General features: G+C 39.7%; 1 protein-coding gene across 4 annotated transcripts in view; it reads left to right on the plus strand.

Annotated features, from left to right (window-relative positions):
• The window catches only part of chrna8 (cholinergic receptor, nicotinic, alpha 8), a 46,819-nt gene that overhangs the window by 6,294 nt on the left and 24,294 nt on the right, over positions 1 to 16,231 (plus strand). For all 4 annotated transcript variants that reach the window (XM_053479381.1, XM_053479383.1, XM_053479384.1 and 1 more), the window contains exon 2: positions 9,690 to 9,829. In XM_053479381.1, the coding sequence (XP_053335356.1) occupies positions 9,690 to 9,829 (140 nt within the window). The remainder of the gene's footprint in view (positions 1 to 9,689; positions 9,830 to 16,231) is intronic.

Below are 16,231 nucleotides of genomic sequence, written 5' to 3' on the forward strand. Positions count from 1 at the left end.
TCTCTTCCTTGAAAAAAAAACAAGGCAGATGTTTTACACGTTCTGGCCCACCAAAGCCCTGAAAATAGATCCGGATTTTCCTAAGGGGACACACAAACACACAATACTTTATTTTCCTTTCCCTGCTTAGCTTTTTATCGTGAGCTGTAAACTACAGAACAACAGCAGTCAGGATTTATTATTGTCTCCTAAAGTCTCTCGGGACGGCCGGACTGTCGAGGCTGGATTATCTCCGGGCGTCAGGTCCGAGAGCTCCGGGACTCCGTAGTAATAATCTCTAAAGTAGTAATAGTAGATTAAAGATGCTCACGGCGTTGCCGCTGAACCTCTTTTTAAACAGCTGTTGGTTCGAAGCGTCTCCAGAGAGTTTATTTCTCAGTCAGCAGGAAATCTGGTTTAGTCACTTAGTCTCTCCCATAATTAAATCCTAATTTTTTTCATTCCATTTCTAAACAAGAGGGCGCTCTTCGACCTAAGTCATCTCGTGTGAAATTATTTTAGATAAAAGCATTGAATCAGTTTTTCAGACACTAGAGAGAGGTTGGATTCCCGTCCACTTCGCTGTTGTCAGATTGAGGCCTAATTTAGATTTTCTGAAAGCAGCACCGACCTGTTAATCACACAGGGATCTCTCTCTCTCTCTCCCTCTCTCTCTCATGATGCTAAACACCTATTGTGGCTCAAACTCAGACTCAAAGCCGAATGATTTAACCTCCACATAAAGGAAAATCTCGTCTCCAATCAGACTCTAATATAAAATGATTTGTGCCTCAGACGAGCAGAAAGAACAAAATCTAGAGCTGATTTACGGCTTCACAGGGTTCACAGCTGAAAGGGAAATAAAACGCCATCAAGTCTGTGTGTGTGTGTGTGTGTGTGGTGCTGCTGTGTTTCTCCTTTCACACACATTCTTTCTTTCAGGCGATAACATCACGGAGAGGTGAAGAGCTGAGCGTCATCCCAGTGTTCTCACACACACATTCTCTACCTTTTAAAACCTCTCTCTGTCTTTCATTCCGCTTATCATACTCTTCACCTCTCAATGCTCTCGACACACACACACACACACACACACACACTTCATTTATCACTCATGTAGCTTAAAGATAGAGAGCTTAAAGGTCCTACACATCATATTTTTCATTAAATGTTAATATGATCTTTAGGGTCCTAATGAAAAGTTTGTATTATACGTTAATTAAAAATTCAAAATTATTGTGTAAAAAAAACACTAATTTTACCTGGTAAAAACTAGCTCTGTTCTCAGCAACCTGTTTCAGTACATGCTAATTTAAAGGGGTCATACAGCACTACATGCACTATTTTAAGCTGTTTGGACTGAACTGTGTGTTAGGAGAGTGCGTACACAACCACTCTACGATGATAAAGAGCCGCCCAGTGGTTTTCTTTTCGTTTATTACAGTAACATCCCCCTTCTGAAATCAGGCCAATCGCAAAAGCCTTGCCTTGTGACGCCACACCACAAGAGGGCGTTCCTACACTAGTTGATTGACACTGGTGTTTTAGCAAAACCCGTCCCGAGTGAGAAGACGCTGTCGGCCATTGTTTTTTCGCCGCTGGAGCAAAATGACGCCTAAGCGAGTGTTGTGTACAGTTGTTGGGTGTAATAGCGAACACAGCAGTCGTCATTCACTACCTAGGGTTAGTGATCTAGGGTACCTACCTAGGGTTAGGTATCTGAGCCACTGAGGACGCAGTGGCTGAATTTAGTTTTTAAAGCTAACGTCCCCGCTGATCTACCTAAATGCGTTCATGTTTGCACTAATCATTTTTCACCGGACTGCTTTATAAACGCGGGTCAATATAAAGCAGGTTTTACTAGGAAGCTGCTCCTGAAAAATGGATCTGTACTAACGCTTCGTGTTCCTGCTTCATCTTCACCAGGCTCGGTGAGTGTGATTTATTTTACTATGACTCTTTGCAGATCGCCTTTTCTAATAATCACGATGAATGCGGAGTGTAAGTTAACTTACACTCTAATAGAACATGGTTATGGCTTCTTCTCTATGTACATCCGTCTCTATATAATCCCTAATCGCCCGTTTATAATAAACAATGCATTAAGGTGATTGTCTAGTTGCAAACTGTGTACGTAGTCGGAAAACTATATTATGCTTACCTTTGTTACGTTAGATGGTTTATAACGATGTCTGTCGAAGATTAAGAAGTCATGTAAACACATCAGTAAACACATCGCGTCCGTATCTCTCTCAGTAAGTTTCTCCGCTTTTGTTGTTGTTGCTCGCGGCAGCGCAACAGCCCGTTAATTCATGCACATGCAGTGATGAGAAAAACAAATCGAGTCGATGCATGTCCATTCTTTTAATTTCTGCGTTGTCAGGCGATATTACAAACTTCCGCGTAGGTTCCGTACTTAAATCAAACCAAAAACGACTGAAGAAAACAGGCTCGGGCTCTATAATCCATAGTTTTCCAGTTTGGACTGCATTACCCACAAAGCACTGCGTTGTGGCAATGCTTTGTGGGTAATGCAGTCCAAAGCATTGCCCGCACTGGACTACACTTCCGTCGCTATACCCGACATGTCACGGGGGGGGCGTTCTCAGCAGAGGTCATGAGCATTTAAATTAGCATGTACTGAAACAGGTTGCTGAGAACAGAGCTAGTTTTTACCAGGTAAAAGTAGTGTTTTTTTTACACAATCCTTTTGAATTTTTAATTAACGTATAATACAAACTTTTCATTAGGACCCTAAAGATCATATTAACATTTAATGAAAAATATAATGTGTAGGACCTTTAAATGCTCATGACCTCTGCTGAACCCGCCCCCCCTGTGGGGCGTGTCTTCACAACACACGTGGGGTATAGCCACGGAAGTGTAGTCCAGTGCCGGCAATGCTTTGGACTGCATTACCCACAAAGCATTGCCCACAACGCAGTGCCAAACTGGAAAACTATGGATTATAGAGCCCGAGCCTGTTTTCTTCAGTCGTTTTTGGTTTGATTTAAGTACGGAACCTACGCGGAAGTTTGTAATATCGCCTGACAACGCAGAAATTAAAAGAATGGACATGCATCGACTCGATTTGTCTTTCTCATCACTGCATGGGCATGAATTAACGGGCTGTTGCGCTGCCGCGAGCAACAACAACAAAAACCCGGAGAAGCTTACTGAGAGAGATACGGACGCGATGTGTTTACTGATGTGTTTACATAACTTCTTAATCTTCGACAGACATCGTTATAAACCATCTAACGTAACAAAGGTAAGCATAATTTAGTTTTCCGACTACGTACACAGTTTGCAACTAGACAATCACCTTAATGCATTGTTTATTATAAACGGGCGATTAGGGATTATATAGAGACGGATGTACATAGAGAAGAAGCCATAACCATGCTCTATAAGAGTGTAAGTTAACTTACACTCCGCATTCATCGTGATTATTAGAAAAGGCGATCTGCAAAGAGTCATAGTAAAATAAATCACACTCACCGAGCCTGGTGAAGATGAAGCAGGAACACGAAGCGTTAGTACAGATCCATTTTTTAGGAGCAGCTTCCTAGTAAAACCTGCTTTATATTGACCCGCGTTTATAAAGCAGTCCGGTGAAAAATGATTATCGCAAACATGAACGCATTTAGGTAAATCAGCGGGGAGGTTAGCTTTAAAAACTAAATTCAGCCACTGCGTCCTCAGTGGCTCAGATACCTAACCCTAGGTAGGTACCCTAGGTCACTAACCCTAGGTAGTGAATGACAACTGCTGTGTTCGCTATTACTCTTCTCACTTAGGGCGGGTCTTTGCTAAAACACCAGTGTCAATCAACTAGTGTAGGAACGCCCTCTTGTGGTGTGGCGTCACAAGGCAAGGCTTTTGCGATTGGCCTGATTTCAGAAGGGGGATGTTACTGTAATAAATGAAAAGAAAACCACTGGGCGGCTCTTTATCATCGTAGAGTGGTTGTGTACGCATTTTCCTAACACACAGTTCAGTCCAAACAGCTTAAAAAAGTGCATGTTGGCCTGTATGACCCCTTTAAAGAAACGTTTAGCTCCTAATTAAATAAGGTGTTGAATATATGAGTGGATTTTTATGTTGATATTTTCGGTGTATTTAACAGTCATGGTACGAGTCTCCAGTGTCGGAGGATTCGCTGCTTTCTGCTTTCAACTAGAAACAAGTTGTAACAGTTAGAGAGAGAGAGCATGCATGTCCCAGCTCTAAGAGTGATTATTTTCCTCGTGCAGCGTGACACTCGGCGCTTTACTAGACGAGGGCCAGCAGGTAAAAGAGTCGTCATGAATACGTGTTGAAATCCGAACAACAGCATAAAAGCTTGTTCTCCTGAGGCTGAAAGAGGTGCAACCTGGGGAAGAGCGACAGAGAGAGAGAGAGAGATGCAGTTTTTTTTAAATCCTATAAGAAGGAGGATGTGTAAGTAATCAACAACAAGACCCAGATAAATATGTAGGGAAGAATAAACTAAGGAGGCGATCTGCAGCCCCATCATCATCATCATCATCGTCATCACATTGTTGTTTTTCCAGCTGTTATATTTATATTCAGCTTCCAAACCCACCTTCTTAAATTGCCTCGTTACAGAAATCAGCTTTTACTGAATGTAACACGCATACACACGGTTGTCACATGACCGCTTCGAGATATTTGAACACTTATCAAACACTTTCATCGATGGAGCGTTACAGTCGGCGGATTTCAGACAAAACGCTTTTGTTAATTTGTTCATTAAACTACAAGTTTCATTAAAAATCATTAACAAAAGTCTTACTGGCATCGTCTCGGCCTGTACACAGAAACCTGCATATGTGTTCACAGTTATTTTATATATATATTTTACGATTAGAATAGAAATGAACCAGTTATGACTCGTCTAAGAATTGTCTGGTTTTAAGTTTGATTGATATAAGATAATAAACGATTCTGTACCGGGCTCAGAAGCTTCCGAGTGACGCAAATGAAAACGCATTTTATGGCATTTAATCAAAAACCACACATGTTAAAAGCCTCTTTTTCCTCCAAAGGTGAGCACAAATGAGTGCGAAATTGTGTGCGTTTAAAGCCATGTGTGCTTACTGTTGGAGTTTTAAGGCAAAAAAATGTCACTGTCTCTTTTTAATCCTACAGGTGGCACACCCTGAACTATTTCCACATTTTCATCGGAGTGAGTGAATTATTATTTATTATATTTAATTATAATATTATTATTATACAGTGGAACCTCGGATTACGAGTAACGCGGTTTGCGAGTGTTCCGCAAAACGAGCAAAGATTTTTATTAAATTGAAAAACGAGCGTTGGCTTGGTTATTGTAGGTAATTGTCTCCCCTGCTGGGTCTTAGTGCACGTTTTTCCCTGATATAATCAATATTCGTGCACGCATGTACTGTTTACTATAACACCGTGACCACGTGTGTGTGAAACATATTTTATTTTCTGTTTATAAGCATGTTTGTACAGCGCGCGTATAAAGCAAAAGCAAGTCTCATTAGGGGGTAAAGATCTATTTTTTTCTCTCCCTCTCTGTATCAGCCTGTCGTGTTTCACTTTACCTTAACAAAATCGCAACAAAACAAACGTGCGTGTGTGTGTGTGTGTGTGTGTGTGTGTGTGTGAAGCCGAGAGGAGTAGGGGGGCTGTAAAGGCAAGAGTGTGTGTGTGTATACCAGAGTTGTGGACTCGAGTCATGTGACTTGGACTCGAGTCATGAATTTGGTGACTTTAGACTCGACTTGACAAAATATAAAAAGACTTGCAAGTCGACTTGGACTTTAACATAAATAACTCGGACTTTCACTTGGACTTGCGCCTATTGACCTGTAAAGACTTGCTACTTCCCATAAAAAGCCCAAAGATAAAAAGTATGTTAACACGGTCCGCTCTATCTCTGTTTATGTGTCTGTGCACGTGTGTGTGACAGAGAGCATGTCCACATTTGGCAGGACATCCAATCAAAGTACGGTGGATTCTTTTGATTCGACAGCGTCCAACGTGACAACAACGTGATACATGGTTGCCAGGGTAGCGGTTTTACCGCACAATTGGGATATTTTAGAAAAGGAGTTGCGGGAAAAAAATACAGAGTTGCGGGTTGCGTTTTTTTGGGATATATTTATAATGTACCGCGGCCGCAAAAAAATAAATAAAATAAAATAATTGTGGACAAAGATAAAAGGGAACCTTTTATTAGTGGGTGTTGATCCCTGGGAATGAATACTTGGCAACAAACGCTGCTGCTCACGAGACGCGTGTAGGCGCGCGCGCCACATGTGCTTTTGACATCACAAATCAAGCATCATCATCATCACGTCACTCCATGAGAGCGTTGTAGTCAGAAGCGTCGGTTCGGTTGTCTGTGGATAAACAAGCGGCATTCTAAAATGTCTGGTAAATGGGGAAAGTATGGAAAGTTCCAAATGATGATAGAAAAGCGTTCTGCAAATATTGCAAATGTGAAGTAAGAGCTCACCACGGTGATCTGGTTGCTTATGCTGCGACTGAAAAACATTTTTAAAAAATGCGCTTTCTTTCTCAAATGCCAGAACATTATTTGACACAGGCAGTTCCTTTCTAAGAAATAATGCACCTGTGAAAGAGGCAGAGTTGAAGCTGGCTGCCCATGTTGCTTGTCACTCAAGCACTTACACTGTTGACCACTTAGGAAGTGTTGTGGAAAAAATTTTGAAAAAAGGCATTAGTTTACATCGAACGAAATGCACAGCACTAATTAATTCAGTGATAGGACCAGTAGTACATGAAGACCTTTTGGAGGATCTAGGAAATGGACCATACTCTCTCATTGTTGTTTAAGTTAAGTTAAGTACAAGTTAGTACTTCTGACTAGGGTCAGAAAATATCAGAGAGGACATGTTCTTATTTGACCTTTATTGTATGAGATTGTGTATTAAAAAAAACACAGTGAGTGATATTAAGAATTTGGGTAAGACAAAGGGCCAATACTTTAAACTTAAACTTATATAAATTTATTTTAAGGCCCTTTGTGGGAATCCAGCCGTTGTCTAATTTGATTGGACACTAAAAAATTGGGCTAGTTTTCAATCCATTTTTGCGGTTTTTGAGTTGTCATTGGGCTGGAAATATTTCTGGGACCTGGCAACCCTGAACGTGAACGCGCCAGTTCGCGAAATGATAACAAAGGTAGTTTCGTTTGGCTATAAAAATTACGAGGTGGTCAACAAAAAACGAATTGCAGTATCGAAGATTACAGACAGAGATGCCACAACTTCCAACTTTGTTCGACACTTGAGGTAAGTTTTGAATGAATGTCAAGGCTACCTTATCAGCTAAGTAATTTACAAGCTGCATGTTTATATCAATGAGACATTGATTTCCTAAACGTCACCTTTCAAACACTATAATCTGCAAACCCCTGCTGGTTCATACTGAGCGGGATTTTGAAAGCCGGATTGTTTGTATGAGGTAGCCTACGTGAGTGTATCACACAAGGTAGGGAGCAAAGTTCTTCAATGTTCTGTAAAGAAAACAACGTTATTGTTTGTATGAAGTAGCCTACTTCATTGAGAACATGTGCTACCATTTTACATTGCTAATAGCATTTACTAACATTTGTAAATGTTAATGTTCTTTTATAAAAAAAAAAAAAAAAAAAGGTTTGTTTAATAAATACAGATCTTACAACCGTACATAATCTGTATACATTTTATTTTTCTGCTAAAAAGACTTGAAAAGACTCGAAAGTCAAACCATAGGACTTTGGACTTGACTTGAGACTTGTTGGCCTTTGACTTGGGACTTGACTCGGGACTTGCCTGTCTTGACTCGGGACTTGACTCGGGGCTTGAGGGCAATGAATTGAGACTTACTTGTGAATTGCCAAACAATGACTTCGTCCCACCTCTGGTGTATACTAATTATGCTCGTAATCCAAGGTTCCACTGTATATAAGTTAATTATGGCGAATCATATAACAGAGATACACGCTGCTTAGTAACAGTGTAGCTTTTTGTTTAATTTGAAGTTAAGACTCTAAAAATTGGTTGTAGTGTTTAATGCTGTGTGTGTGGTTTATACGTCAGTGAGAAAACTAACGTTATAAGGAACAAGATACATTTAATTACCCATTAAACTTTTTATAAAGGTTTAAAATTATAACTAAGTTAGAGAAAAATGTAATATCGAATCAGGATATTTATAAAAACCATGATACTTGTAGAATCATAAATTGAATCGAATCAGTGTTGAGGTGTTCTGATGATAAACGTATTGATCAGAAGGTGATTCTCGTACCCAGTGTTCATACAAGAACATCACAGGGTTCAGTAGATGGGCTTTATGATTTCCATCACCTCTTTGGACAGAAAAAAGAAAAGAAGAATATGAAATCAACCCAAATTGTTAAAATAAAAATAAACACATAAAATCAAGAAAATTAAGAACTGAGTCGACATTAAAACCTAAAGAATATAAAGTATATAGATCAACATAGGACAAAAACAGAATATTAAGGGGAAAAAATGAATTTTAAGAAAATATTATTATAAATAAAAGATAAAATTAAAGAAATAAAAGTTTTGTTCCAGCTTTCGTGTTGGTTCACACTCGTGTTTTAATAATTATGTAAGTTATTATAATTATTTGCTGTTATTGTTCTCTAGCAGGAATGTCCGGTTGTCTCGACGTTGACGTCGTGCACGAACCAAGAATTTAATTGAACTAAAGACTTTCTGTTACAAATACGATTTATTTGAGCAATATTCATTTCTAAACGTTGATTTTCATCTCACAACTAAAACACAACTACTGTATGTAATGCTATACTTTATAATAGTAAATTTTTTTTCTAAAACTAATCTGATTCCCTGAACGGGACTTGAACTTCATGAGTTAGAGTGCTGAGGAAGATGATGCTTACACTCTAAATGTTCATGCAAACGAAATACCACACCCAGAAAACTAGCATTTATTAAAAAATTAATCTTAGCAATCAAAAGGTGGCGTAACGCGCTTATAGTCTGAGACGTGTCTTGTGAAACGGGACAGTGTGTGTAAACACAATATTAAGGACATTTTGGAGCTGAACTAGGACAAGCATGCCAACACTAAGAGATGTGTGATGTGAGATACACACGCTGTGTTAGGGCAGCTGTTGTCTCCGATCAAAATTCCGAACCCTGTCGTTAGGTATCATAAACGCTTAAAAAAAAGGGAGCATTGTGTCACCGTTGTTCATCCAACGTTATCTTCAAAAACAGCAGTCATTACAACTACAGTTCCATTAGAAAGTTTTTTTTTTTCCTATTTGTGACACTTGAATGAGTCGGATCAAATTTTAATATTACACAAAAATAACCTGAGTAAATACAAAATAACAGTTTTTTTATGATGATTTTATTTATTAAGGGGAAAAAAAGCTGTCCAAACCTGCCTGGCCCTATGTGGAAAAATAATTTAAATTCTGAGCTTATAAAATTCTTAAGTTCATTGAAACGGCTTTGAAGATAAGGTCTCTCTTTTCTTCTCTCTTCCTGTGCCTTAAGTAAATGAACGTATTATAAAATATCACTTTTTTTTTTAATTAACCAGCGCGATAAATTGTTATTAAAGATAACATATCTCCGCTTCTCCTCTTGAGGCTACACATGATACCGTGACTAATGTCTGTCTCTCTCTGATTCTGTCTCTCTCTGTCTGTCTATCTGAAGACTCTATACAGGGGGAGCACCAGAGGAGGTTGTATAAGGAGTTGTTAGAAAACTACAACCGGTTGGAGAGACCCGTGGCCAATGACTCCGCCCCTCTGGTGGTGGAACTCGGACTCACGCTGCTCCAGATTATAGACGTGGTGAGTAAAAGGTTTATCGGAGGACCAGGACGTTCATGTGGAAACGATCTCCGAACACAATGAATCCACGCAAAAGACCGCGAGCGATATTTCTGTATCAAAATGCTCCCTACTGCATCTGAGCATGAAAATTCAATCAGGCGTTGTGAGGGAGCGTCTTTCACACTCTCAGTCTCCATCCAGATTCCATGAGGAGAGCTGTGTGTTATTCCATCTCTCCATCTCTCACACACTGACTGTTCTGTCACTCGGACACATTTTTATTGGTTAGTCTGGCTGTTTAAGTCGGTAAAAAATGGCTGATATGATTTCCTAAAATAAGGACCCTGCTATATTAAAAAAACGAATTTAATTTCATCTAAAATTCCATCCCATTTCCTGACCTTAGATAAAGAGCTTTTGAGGCTGTAATACTAAAATGACTTTTAAACAATCATAGAGCAAATATAATCACCTATAGACTGAGACCTCAGGATTTAGTTTAAAAACAAGTGTAAATCCCTCCTTGAGTTATGGCTACAATCCTTTTTCAAGTTCCAGTGAATGGAATCAGAACGCTAGAAAGAGCACCACTAGCTAGCTAACCATGTCTCGGAAAATGTGGAAACACAGGCAAGTTATGCAGTGTAAATCGGTCCTATAACCCTTCTGCTATTACAGTGTGGATTTAAACAGAAAAGTGAGCAACAGGTAGGTGTGCATTCAGATGAACAAAATGACAAAGAGGTAGGTGAATACACGATGCAAAGGTGTAAGAACAAGAAAACTAATAGTCACAATATTCTACAGTTAAATTTTGCTTAATCACTCAAGTTTTATCCAGGACACAAGCACTGCACTTTATTTAACTCAAAGGCACGTACAGTAGGTAGACAAGCGGTATTCTACTTTTACCGCCATGCCTCATGGCGACAGCATTTGGATTTTGCGTTTGCTGGCTTTTTTGAATTATATGCGCATTCACTGCTGCGGAGACAACAAGAATACAGGATTATCTTCAAAGAAATAAAACAAAGAAATTACAAATTTATCAAAGAATTAGTAAAATGGTCAGAGTCAGTCTCCTTGCTGTTTTTCCTGCGGTGTATTTTTTAACTTTATGCGTACAGGTGAGCGCTGATTATAGTAGACTACATAGGAAGTTAAGGAGGAGGATCACGATGCTAAATCAAAATCCTGAGCCCAAACTTCATTTTAAATTAAATTAAACAAAAAGTAAACAACAGCCCATGTTTAGAAAACATTAAGAAATTCTTTCCGAGGCTGCATTGGGCCGGTGTTATGCACAGAGCACCGGAAGATTTCCTAGAGCTCAAATCTCCGAAAAACTTTACCTGTGACACAATAACAATAATATTTCGAACATTTTGCTGGCTGCTGTTTGGAAAAACTACAGAATGAGGAATAAACCAGTTGTTGGGTCAAAGTAACCCAACCAGGTGTTCTCACTACATCTCATATGACCCAACATGAGCAACACAACAATGTGTTTAAAGTACCCGAAATAACTTAGAATTTTGACCCAGCATAAACAACCCAACAATGTGTTTACAGAAACAATACAGTATTTTTAGTGATTGGCCGAGCTCTTTTAGCAGGGAGCGATGAGAGGTATTAGTGCTCCCACATTAATTGCACGGCTCTACGCCATTCGGTGCGTCTGCGAGCTCGCTGAGCTATTGTGGGAGCCCCCCCTAGTGACCGGAATCGCCCTCCTAGGGAAGGGAATTTGACATGACTAGATTGGGGAGAAAATCGTGGGAAAAAAGAATTGCACGGGACTAAATTTATTGTTTTTTTTAAAACAATAAACAGATATAAATATAGATAGGCTATATAACAGTTCATTCTTTGTACAAATAAAATTATCAGCTAGTGAACTTAATGTCTATCCAAACATTTAACCAATGTTTTTTTTTTTTAATCATTATTATGCAATAAATATCAATAGCTCTGGTTTAGATTTTTCATTTTTGTTGTATAAAGTTCTCAGATGTGGAAATTAGAATCACTAGTATTTCTTTGATACAACATATTGTTAAGACTTTTATGACAATTATATTTAAAACTGCGCTAGCAAAAAATTTCACTTTGTGCCACCTGGGGGTCATTTAACGAATGACTTTAAAATGCAACTAATTTATTTTGGCTGCTGTCATTTTGCCACGACGGTGAGCACGGCAGTAATAGGCATTCTGGTTGTCTACCTACTTTACGTAACTTGATGAAGGGTACTGGTTCTGCTCCAGCTACTAGTAGTGGGTCTGTTTCTTTTAACCTTAATCTGAATGTTAAAATATTCCTAAAGATTATTTCTTTCTCAGATGTAATGAGACCCCGCCAACTACCAGTGAAAATCCATTTATCTAACCTTGTTCAACCCTGGTATAAAAACCTTAGAGGTAATTTGGCAAACAAGTTGTTGTTAGTTTTGTTGTTGGCTGCTCCTGTCAAGGGATCACCTCAGCGGACCATCCGATCTGCATACAAATTGTCTCAGTTTTTACACCAGATGCTGTTCCTGACCAATAAATCCATTCTATCTGGGCTCGGTACTGGCACTAAAGGTGCCCTGCACAGCTGCGGTTTTGGGTTTTGACTTGGCAGCTAAAAAGCCTACCTCAGAGCTACCAATTATACACCGACTTGGAGAATGAGTACCATGCGTAAAATCACTGGTTCACCCCCAGCTTGCAATAAACCCATTGCTGTCAAACTGGTCTACTCCTGGTCAGAGTACATAAAAAATTTTAGGTTTAAGAGAGTTTAGGTCATTCTTTAGGGGAAGGAGCATTTCTGCTGACCTATTTCTGCCTGTGTGTTCAAGTTTGGTCAGAAAATGCACCCAGTTGTTAGGTGCCATGCTCAAGGGCAGCGTTACCCCTCCAGCTTTCAGTAGACCCATTTCTGTCAAACTTGTCCACCACAACAAACTTAGTTCAAGGGGAGTGGAACACCTTTAGCTAACAAAAAAATTAAAAATTTCTCTAAATAAAGTCCAGGCCTGGATAGGAAGCATCACAACAGATACAGGGGTTTAGTACCTTGCGCAAGGGTTGTGCTACCCCTCGGGCAACAGCTGGCCCATTTTTCACAACCTTGTCCAGTCATGTAATGACGCCAAAGTAAAAAGTATAGGAGTAGCTGCCCAAGCTTCGAAAATAACTTTTCTTTAGATAGAACTCAAACCATTGAGAGAAACTGCTATCCATGGAAACTGGTAGACCACCAAGGATAGAGGTCCATAAACAAAACTATATTGCTGCTGTACACGATGAGCTTCACTTTATAAACACTGGTGAGAACAAAAGGTCAGTGCGGATCACTCAATATTATTACTATAGTAAATATTCCTTACTATATTACTGCAAACGTAAAATCTAGGTCTGTAAGGTTTTCTGTGTAGAAGGAAAATAATCTAATCTGTCTGTCTGACAGCAAAGTGTATTCTGAATCAACATCCATCCAAAAAACGTCAGTTGTTTCTGCACGAAATGAGTTCCAGAGAACAAAATAGACCCATAAAACTGTCATGTTTAATGGCTCCCGAGCTGGCAAGGGACTTGCTATTAATATAAGAGGCTTCTTGTCCAATTGAATTTGGAGCTAAGGAGTCATTTTGCCCTTGGATCTTTTTAAAGTTTCTAGTCATTTTTACATTCACTTCAACATTCCCCATGAACCTAATTTTTTTTTCCTGGTTAGTGAGACGTCCCCTGATTTTACTTCACTTTAACAATTCTGACCCAGTTTATTTATGTTTGTTTATGTTAAGTTTTGCCTAATGACAAAAACTAATCCGGAGTGAACGAACTAAACGTTTAACTGCTGCTGGAAAGAATAAAGTTTTGTTCACAGTTTTACACTGAGGAAAACAACATTTTAAAAAAAAACCACCACCTGTATCAGCATTAGAGACATTTTCCAAATGATGGAAACAACAGGAGTTGATTATTTTAATGACACTTTTAACACAAACTCACAAAAAGTTCACTTAAGTTAAATGGTAGCTCCAATTAATAGTTTGTGATACAGGATTGAAAAAAACTTTGATTATGTAACAGTTCCTCTGCGTCAAAGTGGAGTACAAAGTCGCACGAAACAAGTTTATTTTGTAAAACAATTTCGGGTCCTCATTCTTGTTCTTCTGCGAGAGATCTGTTTATCATCTTGCTTGACAGGATTATGCTGTTTATTCCATCACGGCCCCGGCCGCGGCAGATTAAGCTCGGCTCCGACAGCCCCAGATGGCGCGCTGCCTGTTGGTTACGGCTGGCAGGCTGCGAAATTGAACGCATGACTGGCACTCAAATAGGAGCGCCCCATCGTCAGCTGCGAGGGAACGAGGGAAGCCGTAAACAAGTCGAGCAAACACAGAGAAGAAGTGGAGGAAATGTCTAGCAGCTGCTGGATTTGTGATACCGCTGATGTTCTTCAAGGTGTCCTACAGCATGTGTTATCTCTGTGCCTAAAGAGTCTGTAATAGGTATAAAGGGTTTGGGTGGGTGGGTTTCCGAAAGTCTTACATGTTTCAGCTACAACCTGGAAAACTCTGACTCATGAACATCTGGACGGACTGTGACTCAGATTAATACGTGACACCACATCAAGCGCATCGCTGCGGGTTTCAAGGACAAGGACACGTTTATTCACACTGATCCTGTGCAACAAGAAAAGCATAAGATCACCCAAAAATCCCCTTTTTTCCTTTCGCCATCGTCACGTCACTTTCTAAATCTGTTTCTGATTTCATCGTTCATTTGTTTCTTTTTTCCTTTTTTTTCTGGGTTTAATCTTTGTCTCTCTTTTTCTCGCTCTCTCTACTACTTATTCAAAATAGATTACATTGTAAGAAACTAAAGAATTGACAAAGATACAGAGAATGTGTGTGTGCGTGTGTGAATCAGATTAGCTGTGTCTCACATTAACGTTCTCATCCATAGTCGACTTCCCGCCATTATTAAATTCATTCAGGAGTAACAGCTTTCACTTTTAATTAAATAACTTCTCGATGTGACGCCCTGTAAAAAAAATTATAAATAAAAAAGGTGCATGCTAATGGATGAGCTCCATCTGCAGGCGTCTGACCTGTTTTCCACTTCACTGATTCAGTTTGTTGACTTGAGGAATGTAAATACACACAGCTGCTTATCGGACTGAAATATTATCTGTGAGGAAAAGAGAGATTGTGTATTATTTACAGACACCTAATCCTATAAAAGTATCGCTTCAGAGCGGGATGAGAGACAGAAGCGGTCTCTGAGACCCAAATGGATGTAAGACAAACCTTAGAAACTCCAAGTGATTTTAGAGCAAGTCATAACCCTGAATTAGACACGAACGAAAATCTGCTGAAAAATTCACTGGTTTCAGACTGAGCCATGAAATAAGCAGAGCTCGAGTCACAAACTGATTCCACACCCAGCTATGAAATTTCATGAACTTAGTCACGGCTCTAATCTGACCTAAGAATGATCTCGAACTGAGCTGTGAACTGACCACTGTCATAAACTAATCACAGACCAAAAGGCAAAGCCTCACATAATGTTCCATGAACTTCTTATAACGTGTCAGGGAATTATCGCAGACCAGACTATGAACTGATCATGTCATAAACTGTTCTCATTAAGGTTCTGATTTTGTACTGAGCTGTGAACCTTTTGAGCCTGGGTGGGTCCTGCTGTGCTTACTGTGTTGCAAAACTTCTTTACCTGCAGTTTACCTGCTGTATCAGACGTGTGCAAACCACCAAGACTAGAATCACTTCGGCTGGCTGTTAGAACTTAACAAACAAGACCATGAGGTGTGCAGGTGGACCATTCAGCAATAGGCCACCATTCCAGAAATGATGGACTTGACAAGATCCTGGAGCAATATGTCTCTAGGTTTCCTGACATCAGATCCGCAAGAGGAGACACCGATCTTAGATGAACAGCCCTGGACGTGGACAGGTGTATGGTCGTCCTTCACAAGAAATCAAACCCAACAATCATAGCATTTTGTCAGCTCAAGCATTCTATCTGTTCTTTACTTCTGGGATGATTTGGTGACTGGTTGACTGCAAGACTGGTAGACTGGTAAAAGCAGATGGCAACAGCCACGCTTGTTTTAATGCGGAAGCGCTAATGTCCCGCTACGCTTCTGATTATTGGCACAAATAAGCAGCTGGCAGCGTTAAGTGCTTCACCCTCGTCTATCTCACAGTGTGAGATCAATAATCACAAGCATATGCCCTCATCCAAGCTGCAGCTGGATTTATGGAGATTTTATACATGCTGACTATTAAGCTAAGGGATTGTGTTCATTTGGCGTTTCTAGAAAAGGATTGCCAGATTCACTTAGATGTGTTAAGCTAAAGAAATGACCTGACCACAAAATGTGAAGTCAGAGTAAACCAGGGAG

The sequence above is a fragment of the Clarias gariepinus genome, chromosome 20 (genome assembly GCF_024256425.1).
Source record: "Clarias gariepinus isolate MV-2021 ecotype Netherlands chromosome 20, CGAR_prim_01v2, whole genome shotgun sequence".
Taxonomy (NCBI): Eukaryota; Metazoa; Chordata; class Actinopteri; order Siluriformes; family Clariidae; genus Clarias; species Clarias gariepinus.